Source organism: Zingiber officinale, chromosome 5A (assembly GCF_018446385.1).
Source record: "Zingiber officinale cultivar Zhangliang chromosome 5A, Zo_v1.1, whole genome shotgun sequence".
In the NCBI taxonomy this organism is placed as follows: Eukaryota; Viridiplantae; Streptophyta; class Magnoliopsida; order Zingiberales; family Zingiberaceae; genus Zingiber; species Zingiber officinale.
In genome coordinates this window covers 89,490,991-89,518,586 of record NC_055994.1, presented here as the reverse complement: position 1 = coordinate 89,518,586, position 27,596 = coordinate 89,490,991, and the positions used below count along the sequence as shown (strand labels likewise).

Here is a 27,596-nt window from a genome sequence, read left to right as displayed (position 1 = left end):
GGTAGCCATAAAAGCTAATGACTCAATAACCTCAAGATAGACTTAGATATGATTTCTGGTTTGACCAAAGATTATTACAATTTATTATAATAATATTGGTGCAGTAGCAAACTCAAAGAAACCATAAGTCTATAAGGCAAGTAAACACAATAGAGCGCAAGTACCACCCAATACGAGAAATCGTATAAACGAGGAGAAGTTGTTGCCGCCTAGATTGCATCAGGTGATGACCTATAGATCCTTTCACTAAGATCCTTAAGGCAAGAGCTTTTGATGGCATGTTGAAGGGTTAGGAATCAGATGTATGGAAGCAGATATAGCAGCTTAGTCTTTTAGTATAAGTGGGAGATTGTTAGGATGTATACTAAAAGCCTAGCTTTTGGTATAAACATTTATCTAGAAATAAGAATCACATTGATCAAATGTCTACATTTATGATAAATGTAGTTGTTCAATTAATTTATATTGTAGATAACATAGTATGTGGTGTCACATGCAGAAGATGATGTTATCAGTACCTTATAAATTATAAACAATAGCTCACGACCAAAATGGAAAGGAACAAACCATTGGAAGGTCGTAGTGTAATTAGGAATTAGTTTATCTTAACTATATAATTACACTAGTACACTTAGAGTATATTGAGTAGGACCATTAGAGGTAGTTTCTTTTATACTGACTTTATAAAGAAACAAAGACCTCAGTTATTATGGAAGTGTGTGCTCTTAATCCTAATATAATAACAAGCACATGTATTTGATATTTATTTCTTTAATTTATCTAAGGGTGAGATTTAGTTCGATGAATCAATAAGCCCGATAAGTTGGGAAATGATATCACTTATAGTGTGTGTTGTTGATTATAGAAGGAAGCTGTGTCCTAGAGATACTAGGTTGATAATGTTCCCAAGAGGAGCTCATAAGGATTGTCATGTTAAACCCTGCAAGTGGACTTAGTCCGACATGATGATAAGGTTGAGTGGTACTACTCTTAGACTAAGACATTAATTAAATGAGTTGTCAGTAACTCACTTAATTAGTGGACATTCGATATCTTAAACACAGGGAGACTAACACACTCATAATAAGAAGGAGCCCAAAATGTAATTTGGGATTGGTGCGGTAGTTCAATAATAGTTCTCTAGTGGAATGAATTATTATTGATAAAATTAAGTTGTGTGTTCGGGGCAAACACGGGATGCTTAATTTTATCGGGAGACCAAAACCAATTCCTCCTCTCGGTCCCTATCGTAGCCTCTTATTTATAGAGTACTATACCCACCTATACTCACCTTCATACCCATGATAAGGGGGCCGGCCAAGCTAGCTTGAACCCAAGCTTAGGTGGTCGGCCCCCATTAAATTAAAAAGAATTTTAATTTTTAATTTTTATTATGTGGAAGATATAATTTATTAAAGAGAATTAAAATTGAAATATCTCTCTTAAAAGGATCTACAAAAGATTAAAAAAAGAGATTAGATCTCTTTCCTTATTTGTAGATTGGAAAGATATTTTATTTTTTCTCTTTGAAAATGATTCACATGTTGAAATATTAAAATTATAAAAAAAAAAATTTATCAACCATGAAGGGATTTTAAAGGGAAATTTTATTTTTTTTAAATTTCCAAAGACAAATAAGGAAATTTTAATTGTTGATTAAAAATTATCTTATTTGCTCTACATGAGGTTGCCGGCCACATACAATTAATTAGGAAATTTTATTTAATTTTTCTTAATTAATTGTTGTCAAGGAAAGTTAAGGAAATTTTATTATAAATAAATTTCCTTATTTGCCAAAGCCAAGGAATATAAAAGAAGGGGTTGGGGTGCCTTCATGGGTTACAACCTCTATTATTCTCTCCCTCTTTTCCTTGGTGTTGTGGCCTGCCAACCTCTCTCCCTCTCTTCCTCTTTGTGGTGGCCGAATCCTTCCTCTTGCTTGAGCTCTTGTGGTGGTCGGATACTACTTGTAGAAGAAGAAGAAGAAGGAGAGAAAGCTTGCATCCCTTGGAGCTTGGTTGGTGGTTTTTTCTTCATCCTTGGTGAAGCTCTTTTGTTTTGACCGAACCTAGCTAGGAGGAGAAGAAGGTGCATTGGTGGTTTCTCATCTCGGAAGATCGTTGCCCACACAACGTCCGAGGTTAGAAGAGGAATACGGTAGAAGATCAAGAGGTCTTTCTAGAAGGTATAACTAGTAATTTTTCCTTTCCGCATCATACTAGTTATTTTTGGAAATAATACCAAATGCAAGAGGCTTACGATTCTAGTATTTCGAATTTATTTTTGATGTAGTGTTCTTATGTTTATTTCTTTTTCTTGTGATTTGATTGTTCCTTTCGGTTAACCTAAAGTTATTTTAGGAAATTAAATATTAGCTTTCCATAAAAGGTTTTGTCTAGTCGGTGGTGGTTGCTCCCATATCCAAGAAGGCCATGTACCTCGCCACGTCAGTACTGGGAACCAATTATGGAAATTAATATTTAATGGAATTAATAACTTAAGGTGATTTGGGTCGAACGTGTTAAGTTCCGCAGGAGATCCAAGTCAAAACCAAAAGGAACAAATAAATTAAGTTTTGGATCAAACGTGTTAAGTTCCGCAGGCGATCCAAAATTTAATTTAAAAGAACATATGGTAGCTAGGAAAAGGTTCAGAGCTTTGTACAAAATTTTTGTACAGTGGAATCTCTAGGTTTTCCGAGTAGCAACCAACAAGCTCGTGTCGGACAACGGACGACAGTTCGTCGGAAATCAGCTTGAGGAATGGTGCAAGGGATATGGCATTGAGCAGCACTTCACGTCGGTGGTGTATCCCCAAAGCAATGTCAAGCCGAAGTAGCCAACCAGGAGATACTCCGAATTCTTCGGGCTCGGCTCGACCACATGGGAGGGAGCTGGGTGGACGAGCTGTCGGGAGTCTTATGGGCCATCTGCACGACCCCTAAAGAGGGAACGGGAGTAACACCTTTCCATCCGGTGTATGGAGGCGAGGCGGTCGTCCCAGTCGAAGTCGGCGTAGAGTCTACCCGGATCCAGAACTACGACGAAGATAATGCCGAGCGGAGGCAGCTAGAATTAGACTTGATCGACGAGCAGCGAGCCAAGGCGTCCGTCCGACTGATGGCTTACAGGCAGAGAATGAAGCAGAACTACAACCGTCGCGTGATTCCTCGAGCATTCCAGGTGGGCGACTTTGTCTGGAAGAAAGTGAAGCCGGTCGGGGATGTAGGCAAGTTGGAGGCTCCCTGGGCGGGACCGTTCAAAGTCATCGAGAAGCTCCGATCGGGAGCTTATTACTTGGAAGATGAGGATGGACGAAGGCTAGAGAGGCCGTGGAGCGCAAACCACCTCCAACCCTATCGGGCTGGATAAGAGGTGCGCTGATATAATATATTTTGAATATTCTGTTCGGATGTATTATTTGGTTGCAAGAATGAAAGCTATAAGAACAAAGGCATGATTCTGGCGCATCAAGCGAGTAGTAGAATGATGCCGTGGTAGAGACCCCGTGTCGTTCGGGCGGGAGTATATTATCCGAGCCCAATGCTTGATGGTGAAGACCCTGCGCTGTTCGGCCGGGAGTATATTATCCCGGCCCAATGCTCGATGGCGAAGACCCAGTGTCGTTCGGCCGGGAGTATATTATCCGAGCCCAATGCTCGATGGCGAAGACCCCGAGCCGTTCGGCCGAGAGTGTATTATCCGAGCCCAATGCTCGATGGCGAAGACCCCGCGCCGTTCGGTCGGGAGTATATTATCCGGGCCCAATGCTCGATGGCGAAGACCTCGTGCCGTTCGGGCGGGAGTATATTATCCGAGCCCAATGCTCGATGGCGAAGACCTCGTGCCGTTCGGTCGGGAGTATATTATCCGAGCCCAATGCTCGATGGCGAAAACCTCGTGCCGTTCGGGCGGGAGTATATTATCCGAGCCCAATGCTCGATGGCAAAGACCTTGTGCCGTTCGGCCGGGAGTATATTATCCGAGCCCAATGCTCGATGGCGAAGACCCCGAGCCGTTCGGCCGAGAGTGTATTATCCGAGCCAAATGCTTGATGGAGAGGAACTCGTGCCGGTAGGCCGGGAGTATATTATTTGAGCTATAAGCTCATCATTGAAGACCGTCGAGCTCCGACGTTAAACCCTAGAGTCGGACCGGCGACTATAAACCCCCCGGCTTGAAGACCGTCGAGCTCCGACGTTAAACCCTAAAGTCGGACTGACGACTATAAACCCCCCGGCTTGAAGACCGTCGAGCTCCGACGTTAAACCCTAGAGTCGGACCGGCGACTATAAACCCCCCGGCTTGAAGACCGTCGAGCTCCGACGTTAAACCCTAGAGTCGGACCGGCGACTATAAACCCCCCGGCTTGAAGACCGTCGAGCGGCGACGTTAAACTCTAAAGTCAGACCGGCGACTATAAACCCCCCGGCTTGAAGACCGTCGAGCGGCGACGTTAAACTCTAGAGTCGGACCGGCGACTATAAACCCCCCGGCTTGAAGACCGTCGAGCGGCGACGTTAAACTCTAGAGTCAGACCGGCGACTATAAACCCCCCGGCTTGAAGACCGTCGAGCTCCGACGTTAAACTCTAGAGTCGGACTGGCAACTATAAACTCCCCAGATGAGGCAGCATCGCGTCGAATTACTTCAACGACGCATTGGCATAGAGTCCATGAAAGAATGAAAATTCGTTGACCGATCGGCGCGGTAAAGGAAAACACCGAAAAACTCATGGAAATCCACGGTGGGGTGGCCTTTTTGGCCGATCGGCGAGGCAAAGAAAAACACTTAGAGCGAAAAGCTCATAGAAATCCTAGGCAAGATGGATGGGCGTTTGATCGATCGGTAAAGCAAAGAGGTTAAGAAATTCCCTGCGGGTAAAAGGTCTAGTAACCGGTCGGCATAATCAAAAAGAACACGAAATAAGAGGATAACACAGCAAGAGTGGGCATTCATTTAATATTAGCGTTTAAGGGTTACAGGTGCCACGTGATAGGCACGTCGATCGAAATCATTCCTGAAAACACATTCACTCAAAATAATTAAAGATATGCTTGGGAATGGTTGTAATAAGCGTCGCATGTTCCCGAGCGGGAATTTCCGCTGAAGTTGGGAGGAGACCCTTGGCCTTCAAGTAATCTGACGTGGCAGTGATCGCCAGTTCAAAGGCCTCGGCCATCCGGTTGCAAACCTTCTCAGCGAACTCGTTTGAGCGGATGTAGTTTTGCCTCAGCACGATGAACCGGCTCGGTTCAGCCTCCTGGTACTCCTTGAACGTGGCTGGGGAAGCTTCGAGAGACTCCTGCAAAGTCTTCAGTTCATCCTTATGTTTAATCGCCTCGGCCGAGCGGCTCGCCTTCTCACCGTCCAGCTGCTCCATCAGCTCTTTGACTCGTTGCTCCAGGCCACGGGCCTCGACGTTTTTCTTCTCCAAATCGGCTATAGCCGTTTTCTTCCGATCGGTTGCCAGGCTTATTTTCCGGTCCAATGATTTGACCTGTCGTTCGAGTTCAGCCAGAGTATGGGCCTGGTCGGTCGTCTTCTTTCGCTCAGTCTCCAACAAGTCTTGGGTCTTCTTGAGCTCTTTTTGCAGCTCGGCGTATGAGGGACCCTGGGAGGGCGCACCGCCCAAGCTCTTCTGCCTCTTGAGCTCCGCATCCACCATGGCCAGACGATTGGAAACAGTGATCTCCTCTACCCACCTCTGACATAAACAAGATTATTAATAGCCGATCGAAGAAAGTGCGTAGAAGACTTCAAAGAAAACATACTTACCCCAGTGGCCTGCTGCATATGGCTGTTGGCCAGATTGCCGAGTGGAATCATCGCGACACGTGCCCGAGCGTCGACCCACATCTCGGCGAGGGGCCCCTTCATGGTGATCATGTGCTCAGGCGTGGTTGGCGGATCAGACTCGGGCAAAAGCTCCTCAGTGGGAAGGTGTAGGGTGGCCCTAACGGTGCAGCTCTGGCCAGGGGACGTATGAGCAGATGCGGAGGGAGCAGAGGCCGGGGCGGAGAACTTGGACAAAATAGCCGAGCGCTGGACCCGGCGGGGGGCAGGCGGAAGAGCGCTGACCGGCACAGCCTCAATAGGGATGGCGGGTAGATTCAACTGAGACGGAGTCCGATCGGAGGATATTGCCTCCACCATTGGAGTTTTACCGCGAGAATCGGATCTCGCCCGCTCGGATACACGAACTGCGGAAGTAGCTGATCGCAGCGACGTCTCTGTCCGGCGTCTCTTTTGTCTGAGTGGCTGCTCGTCTTCCTGACCGGAGCCTTCCTCTTGCGCGGCTAGCTCCCTGTTTGAAGTGTTGCCTCCCGTCACCTCCACGGGGGAAGCCTGAGCGGCCGACTCTTCTGCGTGTGTGTCGCTCTCACCCTCGTGAGAGCCGACCGGAGCGATGCCCAGTCGCTCCATCTCTTTAGCGGCGGCCGCCTCGATCGCCTCGGCTTTCCTCTTCAAAATCCCTTGCATCACGGACTCCATGACGATATTTGCTGCAAAGGAAAAAGAAGAAAATCAGTTAGCACTCAAAGTACATGTGCAAGGGAAATTCCTACCAAAGCTGCTCGGAAGTGGAGTGCGACTCGGACTCAGGCCGAATATGTACAGCACGCCTTCAGGCAGAAGCTTGTTGATATCGAGCTTCAGACCGGCAAGCACGTTCGCGGCCTCGAGATAGTCCGGTCGGGTTTTGAATCTTTTTAACTTAGGGGAAGTAGGGTGTCCGACCTGCCATTTGGTTCAGAAGGAAGCCCGCTCGAGGAAACGCAAATAAAAGTAGTACTCCTTCCAGTGTTTATTGGAGAAGGGGAGTTTATCAAAAAAGACTAGACCGGGCCGAGCTTGGAATAGATAGGTGCTCAGCTAGGATTGCTTGGGATAATAAAAGTAGTAAAAAACTTCCGGTCGGAGAGGGATGCGGTGTATCTTGAATAGTACAACCACTCCACACAAAAGGCAGAAAGTATTGGGAACTAGTTGGGCGAGCGGAAGACCAAAGAAGTTGCAAACATCGATGAAGAAGGGGTGAAGAGGAAACCGCAGACTGGCTATGAATTGGTCGCGGAAAAAACAGACAACTCATATCGGCGATTTGTGAGGCAGAGTGGTTGGTGAGGGTAGAATAAGTTCGATGTCAGACGGAATATCAAGACCATCGAGCAGAGCCTCGGCGCCACGCCGGTCGAAGAGAGGCTCCATGGTAGTATACCAAGGACCTAAAGCGGGATCTATGGGGCGAGATGAACTGGCCATTATCCGATCGGGCAAAAAAGCAAAAACCGAGAGAATGGAAAAAGACACACGGCAAGCAGAAGATGGGAGAAACAATGACCAGAAGACGGGAACTCGACAAAGAAGACGAGGAAAATAGAAAAGAGAAGAGGAGGAACCTTACGAAGAAACTGGGGATCAAAGGAAGGCGGCAGAGAATCGTCGGAAAACGGAGAAGCAGGGTCGTCGGAACGTCGAAGCACCGAATAAAGACGGAGGAACGCGGAGGCAGAAATGCGGCGGAGGAAGGAGGCGACGACTTTATAAGGTCGGGCCCGATCGGTCTCGACCGTCCGATGCAGGTCACAGGAACCGAGGCCCCCATCGGGCCGTTCATTTCAAACCGCCGATGTCCCATCGGACACACCGCCGAGCCGTACGATGACGCCAGCAAAGGCACCACGTGGCATCATGCCATAAGGGCGCATTTAATGAGCGCCATTACGGCATGCGTGCTCGGTCTTAATGGAGAGGATTTGCATGAATCCCGAGGAGATCCAAAGGGCGTCAGCATTGACCGTCAACGCGGAAGTAAACCCAGCGCTCGGAAGGAGCCGATCGGACGGGCAGAGGAACATTCCAGAATGGCAGGGCGGTTTCATTCAGGCCGACCGGCGGTCCAGTCAGTCGGACTTGGCGCCTCCTTCGACTAGACTAAAAGGGAAGGCATGTGATCCGGTGACAAGGACGGGGGACCCTCGTTGGTGGAAGGTCAACGACATGTGGAGGTCGAAGGTCAGGAGAGTCAACCCGGAGATAGGCCGACCGGAAGAAGCAGGCCTACCGACCGGGCATTGCAGGCCGACCTGTAGTGAATGCCCCGAACCGAATGAAAGACAACCCGACTAGGGGGGTCGGGTTTCCGATGCTCCAAGGCAAAAAGGTTTCAAGGCCGAACGGAATGTCCGTTCGGCCGGGCACCAGGCAACAGAGGTAGGGCAATATCATCCGAGCATACGGCCGGGAGGTATCCCGATCGGACCGATGACTATAACACTACAAAAAAAATAAACTTTTAGAAGCGGTTTTAAGACACCTATAGCAACGGTTTTCAACCGCTGCTAAATCTATTGCACCGATAAAAAACCGTTGCGGATGTTGGTGACGCTAAAGCCAACAGATGCGGTAAAGCTGACTGGTGGTTCATGACTAAGAGCCGATTCTGATGGGTACCTATAGAAGCGGTTTATGATCGATCTTGATGGATACCTATAGAAACGGTTAATGACCGATCCTGATGCATACCTATAGAAGCGATTAATGACCGATCCTGATGAATACCTATAGAAGCGGTTAATGACTGATCCTGATGGATATCTACAGAAGCGATTAATGGCTACCTCTATAGAATTTTTCAATCTAAAAAACTGCCCTTTAGAAGCAGTTATAACCGATTCTAGAAGTCTAGTTATAGGAACGGTTAAAACCGCTACTATTATTGAATTATCAATTTTACAAAAAAAAAAAAAATCCTATTTTCTATTGTACCTGTAGAATTCCAAATCAAATGCTCAAATTAAACCAATTGACAATATTCATATTTCATTTCACAAACCTAATTTATTTCCATAACGCATAAATATAAATTGGATTACAAAATCAACACATACAATTTGTATTTCATTTCAAAATATTCATAACATATAACATTTAACTCCACACTATAACACAAACATAATATTTTCTTCAATCTCCAAAAGATATACAACCTTCAATAACAAATTTTCTCCACCAAAAAAAAAATCAAAAGACATATGCTCCAAGCAACAAAAGGCATGTGCTCCAAACGACAAAAGACATTTGCTTCAAGCACAAAAAGACATTTGCTCCAACCATCAATAGAAACCTTCAATAGAACCACCAAAGTATATTCTATCAGCATATTTCAATATATAATGAAAAAAATATTTAACAAAAACTTGTACCAAATTAAAAATGTTGAATTAAGTGTAAGAGGTATGAAAAATTGCATGAATTAGATAAACAAATTTTATTTTGAATATAACAATAGCTTATGCCTAATTACAATTGAGAATTGTGCCTAAACAGATTCTATTTTCCCTCTTGTTGTGCATCCTGCCTCAGCAAGATACTGAGTCACTAGTGTTGTCTTCCATGAGCATGTCTACACAACTTTTTTTTTTCAAAAAAAAATATAAAAGAGAAAAAACCTTACTAGAAGGGAACAAAAACCTGACCTTCTACGACGCTTATTACAAAGACCCTAACTACTTTACAATAACCTCAGAAATAATATCAACAGATCCTAACAAACCTGAACTCAAAGAAATAGTACCCACTCATATACAACTTTACATTAAAGAAAATTAAACCAGTTAAGGTCCCGAACTTCTCCAAAATTTAGAAGCCAACTTTGCAACCTCCCTGCCTCTTCATGTTCCCTTATACTTTCTGTACAAAGTTCCATAGTAGATATGAAAAATTAAATGAGATTTATCCATGAATTAGAAATCCATCAGCCATCTCAAAACCTCTCCACATCATGGAACCATCCAAAAATAGCGTGCTCCTCCCCACCTCCAACACCAGCCCACAACTTCCACAAAACAAAAGGAAATGAATCCCATCAAAGAAAATAACATGCTCCGCGTTCAACCAACACAACTATTTTCCCATTCTATACACCACCACTCTCCAATAATAAAATCCAGCAACGTATCAAGAATCCAAAACCCCCTTCAACACCATAGTAATAAGCAAACACCAGACACCAAAATCACAAAGCCGAGCAAAACAAACTCCACCTCTTTTCCACATCTATTCACGGCACCTAATAATCAACATCAACCAGTTATACACCACCAAATGAGACCACAACAATTCCACTGCATCAACCAGTTCTACATAGCTTGAACCAACTCCATTTTCAATTTATAAACAACTTATTTAATGGTTTATAAATAATCAAATGGATCATGCATGTGCTTCTTCCATCACGCAAACCACCATATATACTAGGCAAAACAACTTCAGTGGAATTAGTTATCAAAAGAGAAAATGAAATGAAATGAATTAATTATTAGATAGATGTAAAGTAGTACATGTATAATCAAGTCTTCTTTCATCATGACTCTTCTATTTCTCCTGCTCAAGTCTTCTTTCAATTCCATCAACACATACTAAAAATGTTCTCCTACACTTTAATTTCATCTGTCATGTTGCTTTTGAATTATATTTCCACAACATACTAAAACTAACTGGGATTATATTTTCACATTTGAGCTTCCACAATATTCTCCTACACTTTAATTTCATCAAAATAAAAACTAAAATGTTGCTTTTGAATTTTGGCAAGGAGGTAATTTATACAAGCTAGGAAACATCTGATAAAGATAATTATTGCATACATATGCACAAGTTTATAACCACAAGTAAACTTGGTGTCTATTTTGAAACAAACATTATCATAACTTCCAAAATATTACTGTACACAATGAATAAAAAAGCATTGTATTAGGAAATAATGCAAGCCTATTAAAAGTCTTACTTGTTATTGCGGCCAACCCTGAATTTGTTATGTTGCAACAATCCAAATTATGCGATTTGATAGAAGTTAACCCAGTCTTTAACCAGTAAGAAAGTATGATTCCATCTGATAGCATGAACCATGGAACAAAATTAGAAGAAAAGTTTCCATTTTTATTAAAGACAAGGTATGCTTATGTTATCATGCTAACGCCACCAATGCAGATATCAAGCAACCTAATCCAGGACAAATTAAACAGGTATCTAGATTATCATAGCCAACCTATAATTATGCTAACAATCACATAAACATGGGTCTCATTGAATAGAGAACATGTTCCACTCTCATACAGCTTGAAATCTATTTCCTTTTACAATATTAAAATAGATGAAGATTCATAGAGAAGGAACATAAGTTAAAAGAATGAATTCTTTAGCAATGAAAACTAACAGAATATGAATTGAGAAGTTAACAATACTAACCCTTTTAAATCGGCCCTGTTATGGATGATCAGCATTTACGAGGTTCAATTTCAAAAGATGCCCTTTTTCGGACCTGCAACAAAGGCAAGTCTTTCAGCCGGGAAATATAAGTTTACAAATTAAGTTAGGTATTTGATTAAACTGGAGGAGGGTGGGTGACATGTCTCAGCCGGAAGAGCTTCTGGACAAGGGACATCGGGATCTCTGGCAGCAGCGGCGGACCCACTTCAAGGCCTTCATGGATTTGGTCGCTGCGGGAGGTCGGAGGTCGGATAGCTCTTTCCTGATCGCAGTGCCATCATAGGAGGCACAAATGGGGGGAGGGTGCGCCATTCCCTCTTCGGTCTCCTATGCTCGTCCTCTTTAGTTATGGGAGATGTTGCGCTCACGAAGTGCGATGAGCGCAAAAGAATGGAAGAGAGGAGCTTGACGGGGACCCAAGGCGCCGAGGAGCAACCACACCGCCACAGGCGAACGAGCTCGAACATCAGCGCAAGGGCGGCTTCGCTAGCACTATACGAATAGACTAATCCTAGGTGTGGGCGGCGCAGATGAGAGTTTAGGCGGAAGAGGTTTTTCGTGGATGGTTTTGTCGGAGGAGGTTAGGTCGCGGAGGGTGGGTTTTGGCGGAGAAGGGTTCTAGAGAAAAATAATTAGGGATTTGGGTAGGATTTAGGAATTTAAAATTTTTAAAAATTTGGAAGATTATTAACCGCCCGCGCTTTGCACATTGTTGTCCGCGCTTTACATATTATTAATATTTTAATAATAATTAGTCATAACATATATTTTTTACATCATCATTTATATAAGTATAATAATATTAACAACATACTCTATAAATCATTAATATTAAATTTTAACAACGCACTCTGCAAGAAGTAGAAAAGATTATTAACAGCATACTTTTTCTATACGCCATCATTTGTACAAATATAATACTATATGTAGCGTACTTTATTAGGCATGTCGTAAAAACTATTATTAACGGCATGCCTTAATTGTGTGTCATTGATGGCGCGAACAAAACACAACACATAACATCTGTTCCGAGATTGTTTAATGAGCTATTACCATATACATAACGAGAACAAAACACAACATATTCATCTACTAACTATGTCTCTGCAATGTCGGCATCTGGTCGTGCTTTATTTTTAACAAAATGTTTAAGTTTCCCTAGATATCTTTCTATTGGGTATATCCACCGATAATGTACATGCCCAACAATTATTGCTTCATACGCTAAATGTACCACCAAATAAACCATTATTGTGAAAAAAGATGGTGGAAATATTCTCTCTAATTGACATAAAACCAAAATAACTCCTTCTTCAGCCTTCTGTAATTCTTCTTCTTGTAGGGTCTTTGCACACACTGTTCTAAAATATTCACACAAAAATAATAAGTGGAGCAGTTACCTTTTTTGATAACACGCGACGAAAAGCAATTGGAAGGAATTATTCCATCATAATATGACAATCATGTCTTTTCAAGCCCATAATCCTATAACGTCCAACATCCACACACTTTGAGATATCAGATAACATACCATCCGGAACATGAATATCTTTTAAAATATCTTTTTTTCATCTTTACACATAGAGAAAATGAAGCTTAGCATCATAGATACGCTGTAAGCAAACTACAATAATAAACTTGAAAAATAATACGAATAACTTGTAAAAAAGACAAATTAAATTAAGGGATTCATTGAAAAAATTTACAAATCTACTGGCCAACACAAATTAAACCCTAATCGATTATAATTTTATCATCATTAACATATAAAAACATTGTCACCATACGAAAACTAAACCAAGAAATTACCTCTAGAAATAAAATCAAAGGCGATTTATGATGTGAATGTCGAAGGATGATGTTTGGGTGCAATTAATCTGATGGGTCGCTAGAATAGAGAGGATTGCTGGAACATAGATGGTCGATAGAAAAAGAGAAGATCGCTGGAACAAAGAGGGTCGTCGAAATAGAAAGGTTTCCTGGAATTGTGAAAATAATATGAGATGCGAGCATATTTTTTTTATTAATCTCATATGTAACCTTTAGAAGCGGTTTAGAACCGTTTCTAAAACAAACTTATAGGAACGGTTCTAATAACCGGTTCTATATGTGTCCAATAGCAACGATTTACCAACCGCTTCAAAAAAACTCAATTGAAGCGGTTTTAAGAGCGGTTACACATGACCGATTCTATTGGGTTTGCTTTTACAACTGTTTCATCAATCGCTGCTAATATTTCGATCTTAATGTCCAATTTTTTTGTAGTGTAACCGGCGACAAGAGTAATATGCCTGCCGAGCGGCCGACCCGCTCGGTCCTGGAACAGACAGGGGACGCAAGAGGACAAAGGAGACAGGGGATAACATCATTCTCGAGACACCTGCCGCCCACAAAAAACAGAGTTGGCGGCCGAACCGTACACAGGATCATACGATGGAAGTTTCCACCGTCACATCCGGGATATGCTCGGACGATTGCGGAATGGCGCCAGAGGTACTTTTCTGACACAGGCTCGTTAAGGTAAGTTTGGGGAAGCGTGCACACATCGGGAAGCATGCCCGCATTTCCCCGGGGCCTTATATAAGGATCCCCAGACGTCGACGAAGATATATATGCACACATCTCTACTGTAACTTCGTTACGCTGCCTCTCTCGTTGCCTGACTTAAGCGTCGGAGGGTCGTCGCCGGGGAACCCCTCCCGGCTCGGCTTCCTTGTAGGTTCGTCGGAGAGCTATACCACCAGTCGGAGATAGCGGAGCGTGCCACGTCCCCAGCGTCCGTCGACTCAGCGCTCGGAAATGATCAAAAATAATTAAAAAAAATTACTAATATAATTTATAATTTTTTTTAGAATATAAAAAGAATACTAACATAATTTTAGTTTAGAAGCAGGAGATCCAGATTAATACAACACAGTAAGATAATAAAATAATATAAGTATATTTATTTTAGCCATATAGAAAGGATGAAAAAGTCCACTGACTTCTACGCGTCCTTTTGAATAACGACTTTCAATATAATTGCACTCTCCGCCAATTTGCTAGCCATAATCGGAATCATGAGGTCGAAAATATCACATAAGAATGTATTATTTGCCACTATCTCTTAATTAAATTTATAAATATCAACAACCTAATTAAATATATAATAAATAAATTACTAGTCATCTGATGACTAATCAACTAGAGTAGTCCTTTTTAAAATGTGATGTTTTTCTTATTTTATAGTATTTCTCTTTGAATTAACAAATTATAGAAGAAAAGGTCGCTTCCGGTGTCCATACGGAATTAACGGAGTCGATAATCATTTGAATATCGTAAATCAATGGAATTGTAGAATAAAAATGCCCCCGTAATTTAATTAGGTGTTCTATAGTATTTGATGCAGCAATGAAATTTCAGGGGCATTTAAAGAAGTAGAGAAGGCTTTCTCCTCCTTTCTATATATAACAACGAACAAGACGTCACTGACAATAAGTGAATCTAACGAGTCTTCGATTCGATGCCGAGAATGGAGAAGAAGAAGGAAGGAGGCAAGGGCAAGGTCAACGGCGGCAACCTGCTTCTGAAGGGAGGGCGGCGGAAGGGTGACTACGACCACGGTTTCTCGGCGGCGCAGGTGGGGGTGCTTTCTGCGATGTGCGAGGCCCTTATCCCTCCCATGGATCCGGAGAAGGCCGCCGATCACGTCGTCGCTGGAGGCAAAGAGGTCAAAGAGGATCAAGCCCGTCGGAAGTCGATCGAGGCCTTCTGTCATGCCTCCGGCGGCGAGGCCCCTGTCCCGGACGAGGTCCTTAATTCTTCTCCTTCCTCCTCCTCCTCCTCCTCCTATTATTAGTATTATTATTTATTTATTTATTGAACTGTATATTGTCTATGGAAATAGAGCAAGATATTTCCATTGTACTTCAGCTCTTCTCTGTTCTATATAGATCAATATATTTTTATATTAATTCAACAGTCTTTAACAGTGTTAAAACGATCTTTTCCGTGCTAATCTCTCTCTCTTCCATCGACTTTGACCATTCTCACTTTTTTATTATAATTTCTCCGAGTCACTGAAACTTTTCTCTCTGTTTTTTATTACTCACACTTAATTTTCCTCTTAGTTTGTTCTTTTCTGTGTTCTTTAGTGTTAAATCCGCTCATTTCTTTTTTCTTGTTTTTTTGCTCTCCTCTCTGACTATTATTCAATTAACGTCAGTTGCAACTTATTTTCTGTCTACATTTATTCGACCTGAAACTGATTGATTTTGACCATTTTCTTTAGTATTCTTAGTTCAGATGGATCACTTTTGATTGTGTGGGAGGTGCAGGTTGCAGAGCTCCTGGTGAAGAGAAGCCCAGCGAAGGCCATTGTGCTGGTTAAGCTGGTTCTATTTCTCCTTGCTACGAGACTGGGAACGCTACTCCTCTGTGGAACTCTGTGCTTGTGTTCCAGTTTCCCCTTCGTCCAAAAGTTCTCAGAAATGGCTTCAGAAAATAGAGAACAAGTCCTGAAGAAATGGAACAGGCAGAAGCATCTTACATTTCTTAGAATGGCCTTCGTGCTTCTCAAGGTCTTCAGCCATTTCACCTTCTACTCTCTGGTACTAATTAATTCATCAATTTTTTTATTTAAGATAGTCCGGATTTCATTGATAGTTATGAATAATGATCAGTTTTTTATATCTACAGACCGATGAAGACTCGCAGAATCTAACATGGAATGCAATTGGATACAGCAATGTTAATGTCTCAACTGAGGAGTCATCGGAAGAATCTGAGACAGAGAGGCCGCTGGAGAAAGGAATCATAGAAACCATGCACAAAACAGACTCCTCTCTCCTTCAATCTCTGATCCAAAAGGGTTTAAGAGTCACTGAATCCTCCCACGATTTCACAGTCGAGTGCGACGCTGTCATCGTGGGTTCCGGTTGCGGAGGCGGCGTCGCGGCAGCGGTTCTGGCGGCGGCCGGCCACAAGGTCGTGGTGATAGAGAAAGGCGAGTACTACACGTCAAAAGATTACACCGGCCTTGAAGGCCCTTCCATGGCGCAGTTGTACGAGTCCGGTGGAACCATGAGCTCCGACGATGGGAACGTGATGCTTTTGGCCGGATCGACGGTGGGGGGTGGCACGGCGGTGAACTGGTCCGCCTGCATCCGGACGCCACCGGGCGTGCTCAGGGAGTGGGCGGAGGAGCACAGGCTTCCTCTATTCGCGAGCGCAGAGTACGAGTCCACCATGGACGCCGTTTGTGAGAGGCTCGGAGTCACGGAGAACTGCGTCCGCGAGGGATTCCAGAATCAAGTTCTCCGAAAAGGATGCAAACATCTCGGTCTCGAAGTCGTTCCGGTGGCAAGGAACTCGCCGAGCGATCACTTCTGCGGCAGCTGCTGCTTCGGTTGCAGGGCCGGCGAGAAGCGCGGCACAGACACGACTTGGCTGGTCGACGCTGTCAACCACGGCGCAGTCGTCGTCTCTGCATGCAAAGCCGAACGATTCATCCTTGAAAAGGGCAAGAAAGGGAGCAAGAAGAAGAGATGTTTGGGATTGATAGCGGCGAGCATGAATGAGGCCATCACCAAAAATCTCAAATTCAAAGCTAAGGTGACGGTCGCGGCCTGCGGGGCCCTCTTCACGCCGCCATTAATGGCGGCGAGCGGTCTCACCAACCGCCACATCGGTAAGAACCTTCACCTCCACCCGGTGGCGCTCGCTTGGGGTTACTTCCCGGAATCCGTAACCGATCTCAAAGGCAAGATCTTCGAAGGCGGGATCATCACGTCGCTGCACAAGGTGAAGCCAGGAGTGATCTTAGAGACGCCGGCTCTTGGGCCGGCGTCCTTCTCCACCGTGTTCCCGTGGGTATCGGGCCAAGCCATGAAACAGAGCATGCTGCGCTACGGTCGCACCGCGCACCTCTTCGCCCTCGTTCGAGATCGAGGCTCAGGAGAAATCCAAGCGGAGAAGCGAATCACGTACGAACTGAACGAGCCCGACAAGGAGAAACTAAAGGGTGGCTTAAGGATGGCTCTTAGAATCTTGGTCGCCGCCGGCGCCGTCGAGGTAATTAATTCCGTAGTCGATCAAAAGATCAAATTTTGATCAAACAAATACTAAAGATCAAATTTTGGTTTAACAGGTCGGGACGCATAGAAGCGACGGGCAAAAGATGAAGTGCAAGGGGGTGAAAGAAGAAGAGCTGGAGGAGTTCTTAGACACGGTGGGAGTCGCCAGCGGGCCGACCGCGAGGGAGGATGTTTGGAGCATGTTGTGCTCGGCGCATCAGATGGGGAGTTGCAGGATGGGGGCGACGGAGGACGACGGAGGGGTGGACGAGAAGGGGGAGAGTTGGGAGGCGGCGGGGTTGTTTGTATGCGACGGGAGTGTGATTCCGACGGCCATCGGGGTGAATCCGATGATCACTATTCAATCCGTATCCTACTGCATCTCGAAGAGGATCGTGGAGCAGATGAAGAGGAATCATGAATAATGTAATCTTGCAAGAGACATCAAAATATTTTCCATTTTAAATATTTACCCTTGAAGTAATGAGTGAGCAATAAACAAAAGTTGACAGTGTAATCGAGTCGAGCCGAGCCGAACTCTTGAATGTTTGAGTTTAACTTATTTATAATCCAGCCGAGCTCGAGCTTTATTTAATGAATATATCCATGACTTGCAAACTTATTCGAGTTTTTATCGAACCTAAACAAGTTAATAAATATAAATTATAAATTTAAATATTTATTAAAAATTAAATTATATGTTTAGAGAAAATTATAATATTCTTATTAAAATTTATAATTTTATTTTAATAAATGAATTTTGATCCGGTGGTAAGTATAGGGGGACCCACATGGCCAGTGGTCAACGACACGTGGGGGTCAAAGTCAAGAGGGTCAACCTAAGGGGCTTGTCGATCGGAGAAGTCTCTTGGTCGCTCGGCCAGAATAGCGCCAGGGCTGGCGCAAAGATAGCTCGACCACGGGTCGGGCTTCCGATGCTCATGATTTGCTCGTATCGAGGAGTTGCTGCACTGAGCGGCCCGTCCGCTCGGCTGAGCTACAGATCAACTAAGGTCGCATTCCCGTCCGAGTATGTGCCCGAGGGGCCTTCCCGCTCGGTCCGACACGCCTTTACGCCCGATCGCCGGAGTGGCAGAGCGGCCCTCCCGCTCGGCCCGGAACAGACAAAAGGTGCAAAAGAGAACAAAGGAGGCAAACAGCTGGTGATATCCTTCTCGAGCTAGGTGTCGCCGACGAACAGCATGGTCGGCAGTTGGACCGAACAGAGAATCGTACGGTGGAAGGTTCCACTCTCATGTCAGAGATATGCTCGGACGGTTGCGGTATGTCGTCAGACACACTTTTCTAACATGACTATTCTGAGGTATGCTTTGGGAAGCGTGCACGCGCCTCCCCAGGATCCTATATAAGACCCCCCATACTTCGACGGAGGTATGCACGATTCTTCACTGTAGCTATAGTCTCGTTACTCTGCCTCTACTTCATCTCACCATCGCCTGACTTGAGCGTCGGAGGGTCGTCGCCAGGAACCCCTTCCCGGCTCGGCTTTTTTGCAGGTTCGCCGGAGGTCCACGTCATCTTGGAGACCACCCGTAGACAGCATAGAGCGCCACGTCCCCAGCGCCCGTCGACTCGACTCTTGGACAGGATCAAATTGGCGCCGTATGTAGGAACGCACTTGAATCCGAGTCGAGAAGATGGAGGAAGCTGGACGTTCACACACCGTGTTGCTCTCTCCCGAAGAACTCGACTCGCTCATCCAGGCGCGAGCGGCAAAGATAGTGAAGCAGCAATAGAAGGCGCAAGCCGAACGGCTTGTGCAGCAAGCCACCTCGGCATCCGGCGGCCGAGCGGCGTTGGAAGACTGACCAGAGCAGTTTTCTACCTAGGCGCATAATAAGGGGCAAACCGGCACGCTAGGAGAGGTGTCACCCGCTCCAATCCCATTCCATCGGGCTCTATTCCAAACTCCCTCTGAACTCGCCCAAGCCAACCAAGGGTCATCCGATGAGGCTCCCGCTCAGGACGTTAAGAAGGGCAAGGCGCCTCAGACCAATGCTTCGCCCAAGCGAATCAATCGCCAGTTCTCAGAGGCGATTCTGCAGGATCCACTCCCGAAGCACTATGCCCCTCTGGCAATTGGAGAGTACAATGGTGTTACTGACCAGACGACCATCTCGACTGTTGGATGGGTCAATTCGGAGCTTCAAAGACTTCCGGATGACATTCCTCCACCACTTCGCTGGCAGCCGACACTATCAGAAGACCAGCGTCAGCTTATTTTCTATGAAGCAAGGGTCGAGAGAGACCCTCCGAGCTTACATCCAGCGCTTCAACCAGACAGCCATGGATATCCCTACGGTCTCATCCGAGACAATGATGCATGCCTTCACTCAGGGCTTAGTCGACGAGGATTTCTTCCGCTCGTTCATCCGAAAGCCGCCTCGCGACTACGACCACATGCTGAAGAAGGCAAACGAATATATCAACGAGGAAGAAGCTCAAGCGGCCAGGAGGAAAGAAGCTCCATCCGAGCCTTCAGCTCCGACAGAGCGGAGGTCACCGGCCAGCCATCAGCCACCAAGAGGGTCCCGTGCTGAGGGAACGCGCCCTCATCAGGAAACAAGGTCGCACGCTGTCCAACATGTGGCAACCGATCGACCCAAGCAAAAATGAAAGGTATGGACTCTCATGTTTTGTTCACTTCACCAGTCAGCCACCCACAACACCCGCGATTGTCGGAGTCTCGACTTGATTGCTCACCCGGCGCCGAGAAGCTATCGACCCCGATCACCTTCACCCCATCGACACCATCGACACCAGAGTACCGAGCGGCGGGTGGCTAGGGAGTCACCCGAACGGCAGCATCATCATCAACCGAGGGTCAATCCCCGAGTCTCGTATGACCGAATGAGACCATCCTCTCGGGAGGAAGAAAACAGGAGCAACACTGCTCGGGGGCGAGATCAGTATCATTGCTGGTGGACCAACAGGCGGTGACTTAAACCGGGCCAGAAAGTCACACGCTCGACAGTTAAGGATCTATGCAGTAGGCTGCAGTCAGAAGTGGGCGCAGGGCCCTGAGATCAGCTTCGGACCCAAAGACCTTGAAGGAGTAGAAGTATCGCATGACGACGCACTCATCATTCGAGCGGTAATAGCAAATTACACTATTCACCGCATATTCATTGATACAGGTAGCTCGGTCAACATTATTTTTAAGAATGCGTTCGATCAACTGCAAATTGACCGAGTCAAGTTGCTGCCCATGACAACCCTGCTATACGGATTTACTGGCAATGAGGTTTTGTCGGTCGAGCAAACCCGGTTGGCCATCTCGCTAGGAGAAGAGCCGCTGCGGAGGACGCGGACCACAAACTTCATTGTGGTCGATACCCCCTCCGCCTACAATGTGATACTGGGGCGGCCGGCTCTCAATGAGTTCCGAGCGGTCATTTACACTTTTTGTCAAAAGATCAAGTTCCCCGTGGAGAACGAGGTGGGAGGAGTCCGAGGAGATCAGCTGCCCGCCCCGCGATGCTATGTGGAGATGATCCGAGCATAATCGAGGTCTGCTCTGAAAGCGCCGCGCCTAGAGGTAAACACCATAAACGAAAAGCCTCTGACTTTAGCTTATGAAGAAAAGGAGGAGGTGTAGATCCAGACGAGCCGACCGGAGGCCACCCCATTCATTGCATCCGACCTGGAGGCGGGCCGGAAGGAAGAGTTGATCAAGTGCTTGCGGTGCAACCACGACGTCTTTGTGTGGTCAACACACGAGCTACCGAACATCTCGCCTAGCGTCGCGTAGCATGAGCTCCATATCCGACCGGACGCACGACCCGTGAAGCAGAGGAAGAGGGACTTCAGTGTCAAGCAGAACGTCATCATCCGAGCGAAAGTCGAGAAGCTTCTAGAGTTCGATCATATACGGGAGGTGCAATTCCCGAGCTGGCTTGCAAATGTGGTGCTAGTCTCCAAACCAAGTAACAAGTGGAGGGTCTGCATCGACTTCCGGGATCTGAATTAGGCATGTCCAAAAGACTTTTATCCTCTGCCCCGAATCGACCAAATAGTGGACTCCACCGCTGGGTGTGAACTAATATGCATGATGGATGCCTATCAGGGATACCACCAAGTCCCGCTCGCCAGAGGTGATCAGGAGAAGGTAAGTTTCATCACGGCAGATGGCATCTACTGCTACAATGTGATGCTGTTCGGACTAAAGAACGTCGGGGCTACATATCAGTGGCTCATGAACAAGGTGTTCCGGAAGCAGATCGGACGGAACTTGGAGGTATATGTCGATGACATACTTATTGAATCACTCCGAGCAGCCGACCTTTTTGCAGATATAGAGGAGACCTTCCATACACTGAGGATATACGGAATCAAGCTGAATCCCCAGAAGTGTCTGTTCGTAGCGAAGAGCGGTCGCTTTTTGGGCTATATCGTCACCGAGTGGGGCATAGAGGCAAATCCCAACAAAGTGAAGGCACTACAAGACATACCACCTCCCAGAAATCTGAAGGAAGTACAATGCTTTACCGGTCAGATAACGACCCTTTCACGGTTCATATCCAAAACGGTCAATCGGAGCTTGCCCTTTTTCAAGATTCTGCGCCGAGCCACCAAGTTCCATTGGGATGAAGAATATGACCGGGCCTTCGAAGAATTGAAGATTTATCTGAACTCTTTACCTGTATTAGCTAAGCCGACTATCGGCAAGCCATTCCGCATCTACTTATCCTCAACCAAACATGTTGTTGGCTCGGCATTAGTACGGTCGTGTTAGGATCGATGATCGCGGCTAGAGAGGGGGGTGTGAATAGCCGACCCCAAAATCGTTCGCGTTTCTTTCTACAAATTAGGGTTAGCGCAGCGGAAATAAAAACAAGAAACGAAGACAAGAAATCAAACCTCAATACGCGTCGATGTAACGAGGTTCGGAGATGAAACTCCTACTCCTCGGCGTGTCCGTAAGGTGGACGAAGCCTACCAATCCGTCGGTGGATGAGTCCCCGGAGAACCGACTAAAACAAACTCCTTCTGGGTGGAGAAACCTCGCCACAATACTTTCTTGCAAAAGCAAGATCAGAGTGTACAAGAAATACAAGAAGAGGCAACAATATGAATGTAAAAACAAACAAGCTTGCCTTCGACTGGTTTCCGTTGATGAAGCAGCAACTTCACAGAAGAACAGCAGCAGCTGACCAGCCGAGAAGCTCACTCGAAGCTTCAGTGGAGTAGGGAGCTCAGCAAAGCTCAAACACAACACCAAAGCTCAGCAAGAAGAAGATGAAGCAGTAAAAGTTAGCAGGAGCAGAGAAGCCTCGATCTCCTTTTATAACCTGCACGCAAAGAGGACAGCGAAGAAGGCGGAGATAGCCGTTGTTACTCACAACGGATAGTTCTGGACCGATCAGGCTCCATCTTGATCGGTCCACAGAGCTCCTGATCGGTCATGGGGACCGATCAGGCTAAGCCCTGATCGGTGACCTTTCTGTGCTTAAGGTCTGGACCGATCAGGCATGCTCCTGATCGGTCCAGCTTCATCCTGATCGGTCCAGGGACCGATCCGAGCTTTCTCTGATCGGTCCAAGAACCGATCACCTTCCTTCTATTTGGTTATCGATCGGTCACCAGATCGATCCAGATACCCAGTGTATCACTGGATCGATCCACTGATCGATCCAGAGCTTGGTTTTTGCCCAAACCAAGTCCCAAGCCTTCCACACCAATATCCGGTCAACCTTGACCTATTGGTATTTCATACTTAGTATCTGGTCACTCCCTTGACTTGCTAAGACTCCCCACCAAGTGTCCGGTCAATCCCTTTGACCCACTTGGACTTTTCTCTTCGTGTCAAGTATCCGGTCACTCCCTTGACCTACTTGACCTTCTCAACACCAGATGTCCGATCACCCTTGATCCATCTGGATTTTTCCTTGCCTGGCTTCACTCACCATGACTTCCAAACTGCCTGGCTTCACTCACCAGGACTTTCCCTTGCCTGGCTTCACTCACCAGGACTTTCACCAACTGCCTGGCTTCACTCACCAGGACTTTCCCACTGCCTGGCTTCACTCACCAGGACTTTCACCAATTGTCTGGCTTCACACACCAGGACTTTCACTTTCACCTAGCTTCACTCACTAGGATTTTCACCTGGCTTCACTCACCAGGATTTCCAATCTGCCTGGCTTCACTCACCAGGACTTTTCCGTCTGCCTGGCTTGACTCACCAGGACTTTCCACATCCGGTCCAGAGAACGAGCTACCGAGCCCTCTCTGACCACAGTTCGGAGAATGAGCTACCGAGCCCTCTCTGACCACAGTCCGGAGAACGAGCTACCGAGCCCTCTCCGACTTCCCATATGCCAAGCTTCCATACTTGGACTTCTCCGTGCCAAGTCTCCATACTTGGACTTTTCACCATGCCAAACTCTCTGCTTGGACTTTTCACCATGCCAAACTCCCTACTTGGACTTTTCTCATGCCAAGCTCCCTGCTTGGACTTTTCTGAGTCAGGTCAACTCACCTCGGGTCAACCAGGTCAACCTTGACCACACGGGTTGCACCCACAATCTTCTATTAAAATACAACTCTTCTGTTTTCGTCAAACATCAAAATACAACTCGAGTCAGGTCAACTCGAGTCAGGTCAACCAGGTCAACCTTGACCTAAGGTTGCACCAACAGGTCGGACTACGAAGAACAGTCAGTGTATTTTCTGAGTCACATTTTAAAGGATGCTGAATCCCGCTACAGTACTGGTCTCGAGAAGCTTGCCTTCTCATTGGTTCTCGCCGCCCGGAGACTCCGGCCCTACTTTCTCGCACACACAATTGTTGTCATGACGAACAACCCTTTGGGAAGAGTACTTCTTAATCCCGAGGCGTCTGGACGATTGATCAAGTGGACAACAGACCTCAGTGAGTTCGACATACAGTATCAACCCTGGATAGCCATTAAAGCCCAATTATTGGCAGACTTCGTCACCGAAGTGCAAAACCCCGAGCCCGAAGCCACTTGGAAGATATATGTGGACGGGTCATCCACGAGGCAGGGAAGCGGCATCGGCATTCTGTTAATTTCACCACAAGAAGAGTGTATGCATCTGTCCGTTCGGCTGGACTACTACGCTACTAATAATGAGGCGGAGTATGAGGCCCTCATAGCTGGTTTGCAGGCCGCTCGACACGTAGGAGCCAATAAGGTTCTAATTTATTCAGACTCACAGTTGGTCGCTCAGCAGCTCTCGGGAGCCTTCGAGATAAACAACGCAAGGCTGAAGATGTACGCGGAGGCCTTCGAAAAGCTCAAGGCCAACTTCGATGAAGCCAGTCTGCAGAAACTTCCCCGAGCGAATAACCAGATGGAGGATGAATTGGCCAAACTTGCGAGCTCGATATCACCGATCGTCATCCAACAACCGATCGAGTGGGTATCCTTAGTAGCTCACATTGACAGGATGAATGGCCTCGCATATCCGAGCGACTGGAGGACGGCCATAGTGGAATTTTTGCGATCGGGAGCTACGCCGTTCGATCAGGGAGAATCTCAGTTGCTGAGAAAGAGAGTTGGTCGGTTCACCCTCATCGGGGGACGGCTTTACAAAAAGGCTTTTTCCATACCGCTGCTAAGATGTGTCAGCTCGGAAGATGCAGAATATATTTTACAGGAAGTGCATCAAGGATCCTGCGGAGGACATCCGGGCGGTCGCTCGCTGGCAAGGAAGATTCTGTTGGCCGAGTACTTTTGGCCGACTCTCCAGGAAGATGCTGCTCGGACCGTCACTACTTGCCTGTCCTGTCAGAAGTATCACAATTTCGCCCATCGACCAATGGAGGAAATGAAGGCGTCTACAGTATCCTACTCGTTCGACTAGTAGGGCATGGACATTGTGGGACCATTCCCTATGGCAACCGGGCAACGAAAGTTTTTGCTCGTGGCGGTGGACTATTTCTCCAAATGGGTTACGGTCGAGGCACTGGCAAAAATAACCGAGCAGATGGTCCAAAAGTTCATCTGGCAGCACATAATATGTCGGTTCGGCATCTCATGTCGGCTCGTGTCTAACAATAGGCGGCAATTCGTCGGACGGCAGCTCCGAGAATGGTGCGAGGGGTACGGTATTTAGCAGTACTTCACCTCCGTGGCCTATTCGCAAAACAACGGGCAGGATGAAGGCGCTAATCGGGAGATCTTTAGGATTCTTCGAGTTTGGCTCGACCATGTCAGAGACAACTGGGTAGATGAGCTCCCAGGCGTATTATGGGTGATCCGCACTACCCCTAAGGAGGGAACGGGGGTTACGCCTTTCCACCTGGTGTACGGAGGGGAGGCTGTCGTTCCCATGGAGGTCGGAGTAGAATCTGATTGGGTGCAATAGTACGACGCGAGTAACGCCGAACGGAGGCAGCTAGAGCTGGACTTGATAAACGAGGTGCGAGCTAAAGCAGTCGCCCGGCTAATGGCGTACCGGCAGAGAATGAAGCAGAATTACAACAGGCGAGTGATTCCCAGGGCATTCCAGGTCGGCGACTTTGTATGGAAGAAGGTGAAGTCGGTCGGCGATGTGAGCAAGCTGGAGGCTCCTTGGGCTGGGTCCTTCAAGGTCATCGAGAAGCTCCGATCAAGCGCCTACTACCTGGAAGATGAAGACGGACGGCAACTAGAACGACCATGGAGCGCTATACATCTTCAGCCGTACCGGGCTGGGTAAAAGGTATGCCAATGTAATCAGTTATGTGTATTTCCATTCTTTGGTACCCTTTGACTGCAGGAATGAAATCATGAAACACAAGGGTATAACAAGTTCGCACTGAACGGCTACGCTCCATCAAACCGTCGAGCGGCAACGTTAAACTCTAGAGTCGAACCGGCGACTATAAATCCCCGGCTTGAAGACTGTTGAGCGGCAACGTTAAACTCTAGAGTTGAACCGACGACTATAAACCCCCCGGTCTGAAGACCGTCGATCGACGACGTTAAACTCTAGAGTCGAACCGGCGACTATAAACCCCCCAGCCTGAAGACTGTCGAGCGACGACGTTAAACTCTAGAGTCGAACCGGCGACTATAAACCCCCTGGCCTGAAGACCGTCGAGCGACGACCATAAATACCAAAAGAAGGAAAAATGACCCTCTAGCAAAGCACCCGCTCGGGCCACACGGTGATGTGCGCCGACCAGGGAAAACAAGCTAACAGAATAAAAAAAGTAAAATTCCATTCAAAATAAGGTTTTCCGACTGGGCGGCAAAATTACAAAGACACTTCACTCAAGGTAGTTAAAAACATGTTTTGGTATGGTAGTGAGAAGCGCAGCGTGTTCCCGGACGGGGATGGAAAAGGACTCCGGGAGGTGACCCTTGGCCTTTAGATGATCCGCCGTGGCAGTGATGGCCACCTCGAAGGCGAGGACGAGATGATTGCAGACCTTCTGAACAAATTCATCCGAGCGGATATAGCTCTGCCTCATTATGGCAAAGCGGCTCGACTCGGCCTCTTGATACTCCTTGAGCGCAGCGCGCGAGGCCTCGAGGGCCTTCATTTCGTCCTTGAGAGCCACCACCTCCGCCAAGCGGCCTTTTTTCTCGACGTCCAGTAGGTCGGCCAATTCCATCACCCGCTGCTCCAGGGCTCGGGCAACGACGTTCTTCGCGTCCAGATCGGCGATGACAATATTCCTCTCAGTAGTCGCTAGCTCTATCTTGTGGTCGAAGGCTTGGACCTGCTTTTCGAACTGGCTCAGCAGGTTTGCCTGATTAGCCGATTTCTTCCGCTCGGCCTCCAACAGTTCCTTAGTCTTGGCCAGCTCCTTCTGCAGCTCGGCGTATGATGGTGCCTGAGAGGAGGATGGCCTGCCAGAAATTTTGAGCTTCTTCAGCTCTTCCTCTAACATCGCCATACGAATGGTGATGGCTATGCTTTCCACCCAGTTCTAACAAATAAAGAGTTGTTCAGTGTCGATCGTAAAAAAAAAACGCGAATGAGTATGGACAGAAAACTTACATCGGTGGCGTGCTGCAGGTAACTATTGGCCAACAGACAGGGAGGCATTGTGGCGACACGGGCGTGGGCGTCCTCCCATACTTTGGCGAGCGGACCTCTGATGGTGATAACGTGTTCAGGGGTTGTCAGGCGCTCAGATTCTGCCATGTAGGTCTCCGTGGGAAGGTGCAGAATGGCCTTTATTGTGCAGCGCCCACCTGACATTGTATGAGCGGACGCTGAAGGACCAGATGGTTGGTCGGACGACGCAAAAAGTATGGCCAAGCGACAAATCCTTTGACACGCTGGAGGC

The 27,596-nt window shown here is 46.7% G+C and overlaps 1 protein-coding gene and 1 long non-coding RNA gene across 2 annotated transcripts; one reads left to right on the top strand and one right to left on the bottom strand.

The window, feature by feature from the left end:
* Positions 1-8,885: 8,885 nt before the first annotated feature.
* Positions 8,886-11,887, bottom strand: LOC121982999. Its single transcript, XR_006112354.1, has 4 exons — positions 11,413-11,887; positions 11,253-11,325; positions 10,792-10,896; positions 8,886-9,129 (listed from the first exon to the last, which is right to left on the bottom strand). It is a non-coding gene; the product is annotated as an uncharacterized LOC121982999 (long non-coding RNA).
* A 2,743-nt stretch (positions 11,888-14,630) lies between these two features.
* On the top strand, positions 14,631-17,928 carry LOC121980929 (long-chain-alcohol oxidase FAO2-like). Its single transcript, XM_042533208.1, has 4 exons — positions 14,631-15,063; positions 15,590-15,862; positions 15,951-17,324; positions 17,401-17,928. The coding sequence occupies exons 1-4, from the start codon at positions 14,776-14,778 to the stop codon at positions 17,749-17,751; spliced, it is 2,286 nt and encodes a 761-aa protein (XP_042389142.1). The 5' UTR covers positions 14,631-14,775; the 3' UTR covers positions 17,752-17,928.
* The last annotated feature ends 9,668 nt before the right edge of the window (positions 17,929-27,596 follow it).

Bases quoted from the DNA above. Each gene is read 5' to 3' on its own strand.
- LOC121980929 (XM_042533208.1), top strand. From the start codon at position 14,776: ATGCCGAGAATGGAGAAGAAGAAGGAAGGAGGCAAGGGCAAGGTCAAC. The intron at 15,064-15,589 runs GTCCTTAATTCT...TGGGAGGTGCAG, and splicing joins AGGCCCCTGTCCCGGACGAG to GTTGCAGAGCTCCTGGTGAA. The intron at 15,863-15,950 runs GTACTAATTAAT...TTATATCTACAG, and splicing joins ATTTCACCTTCTACTCTCTG to ACCGATGAAGACTCGCAGAA.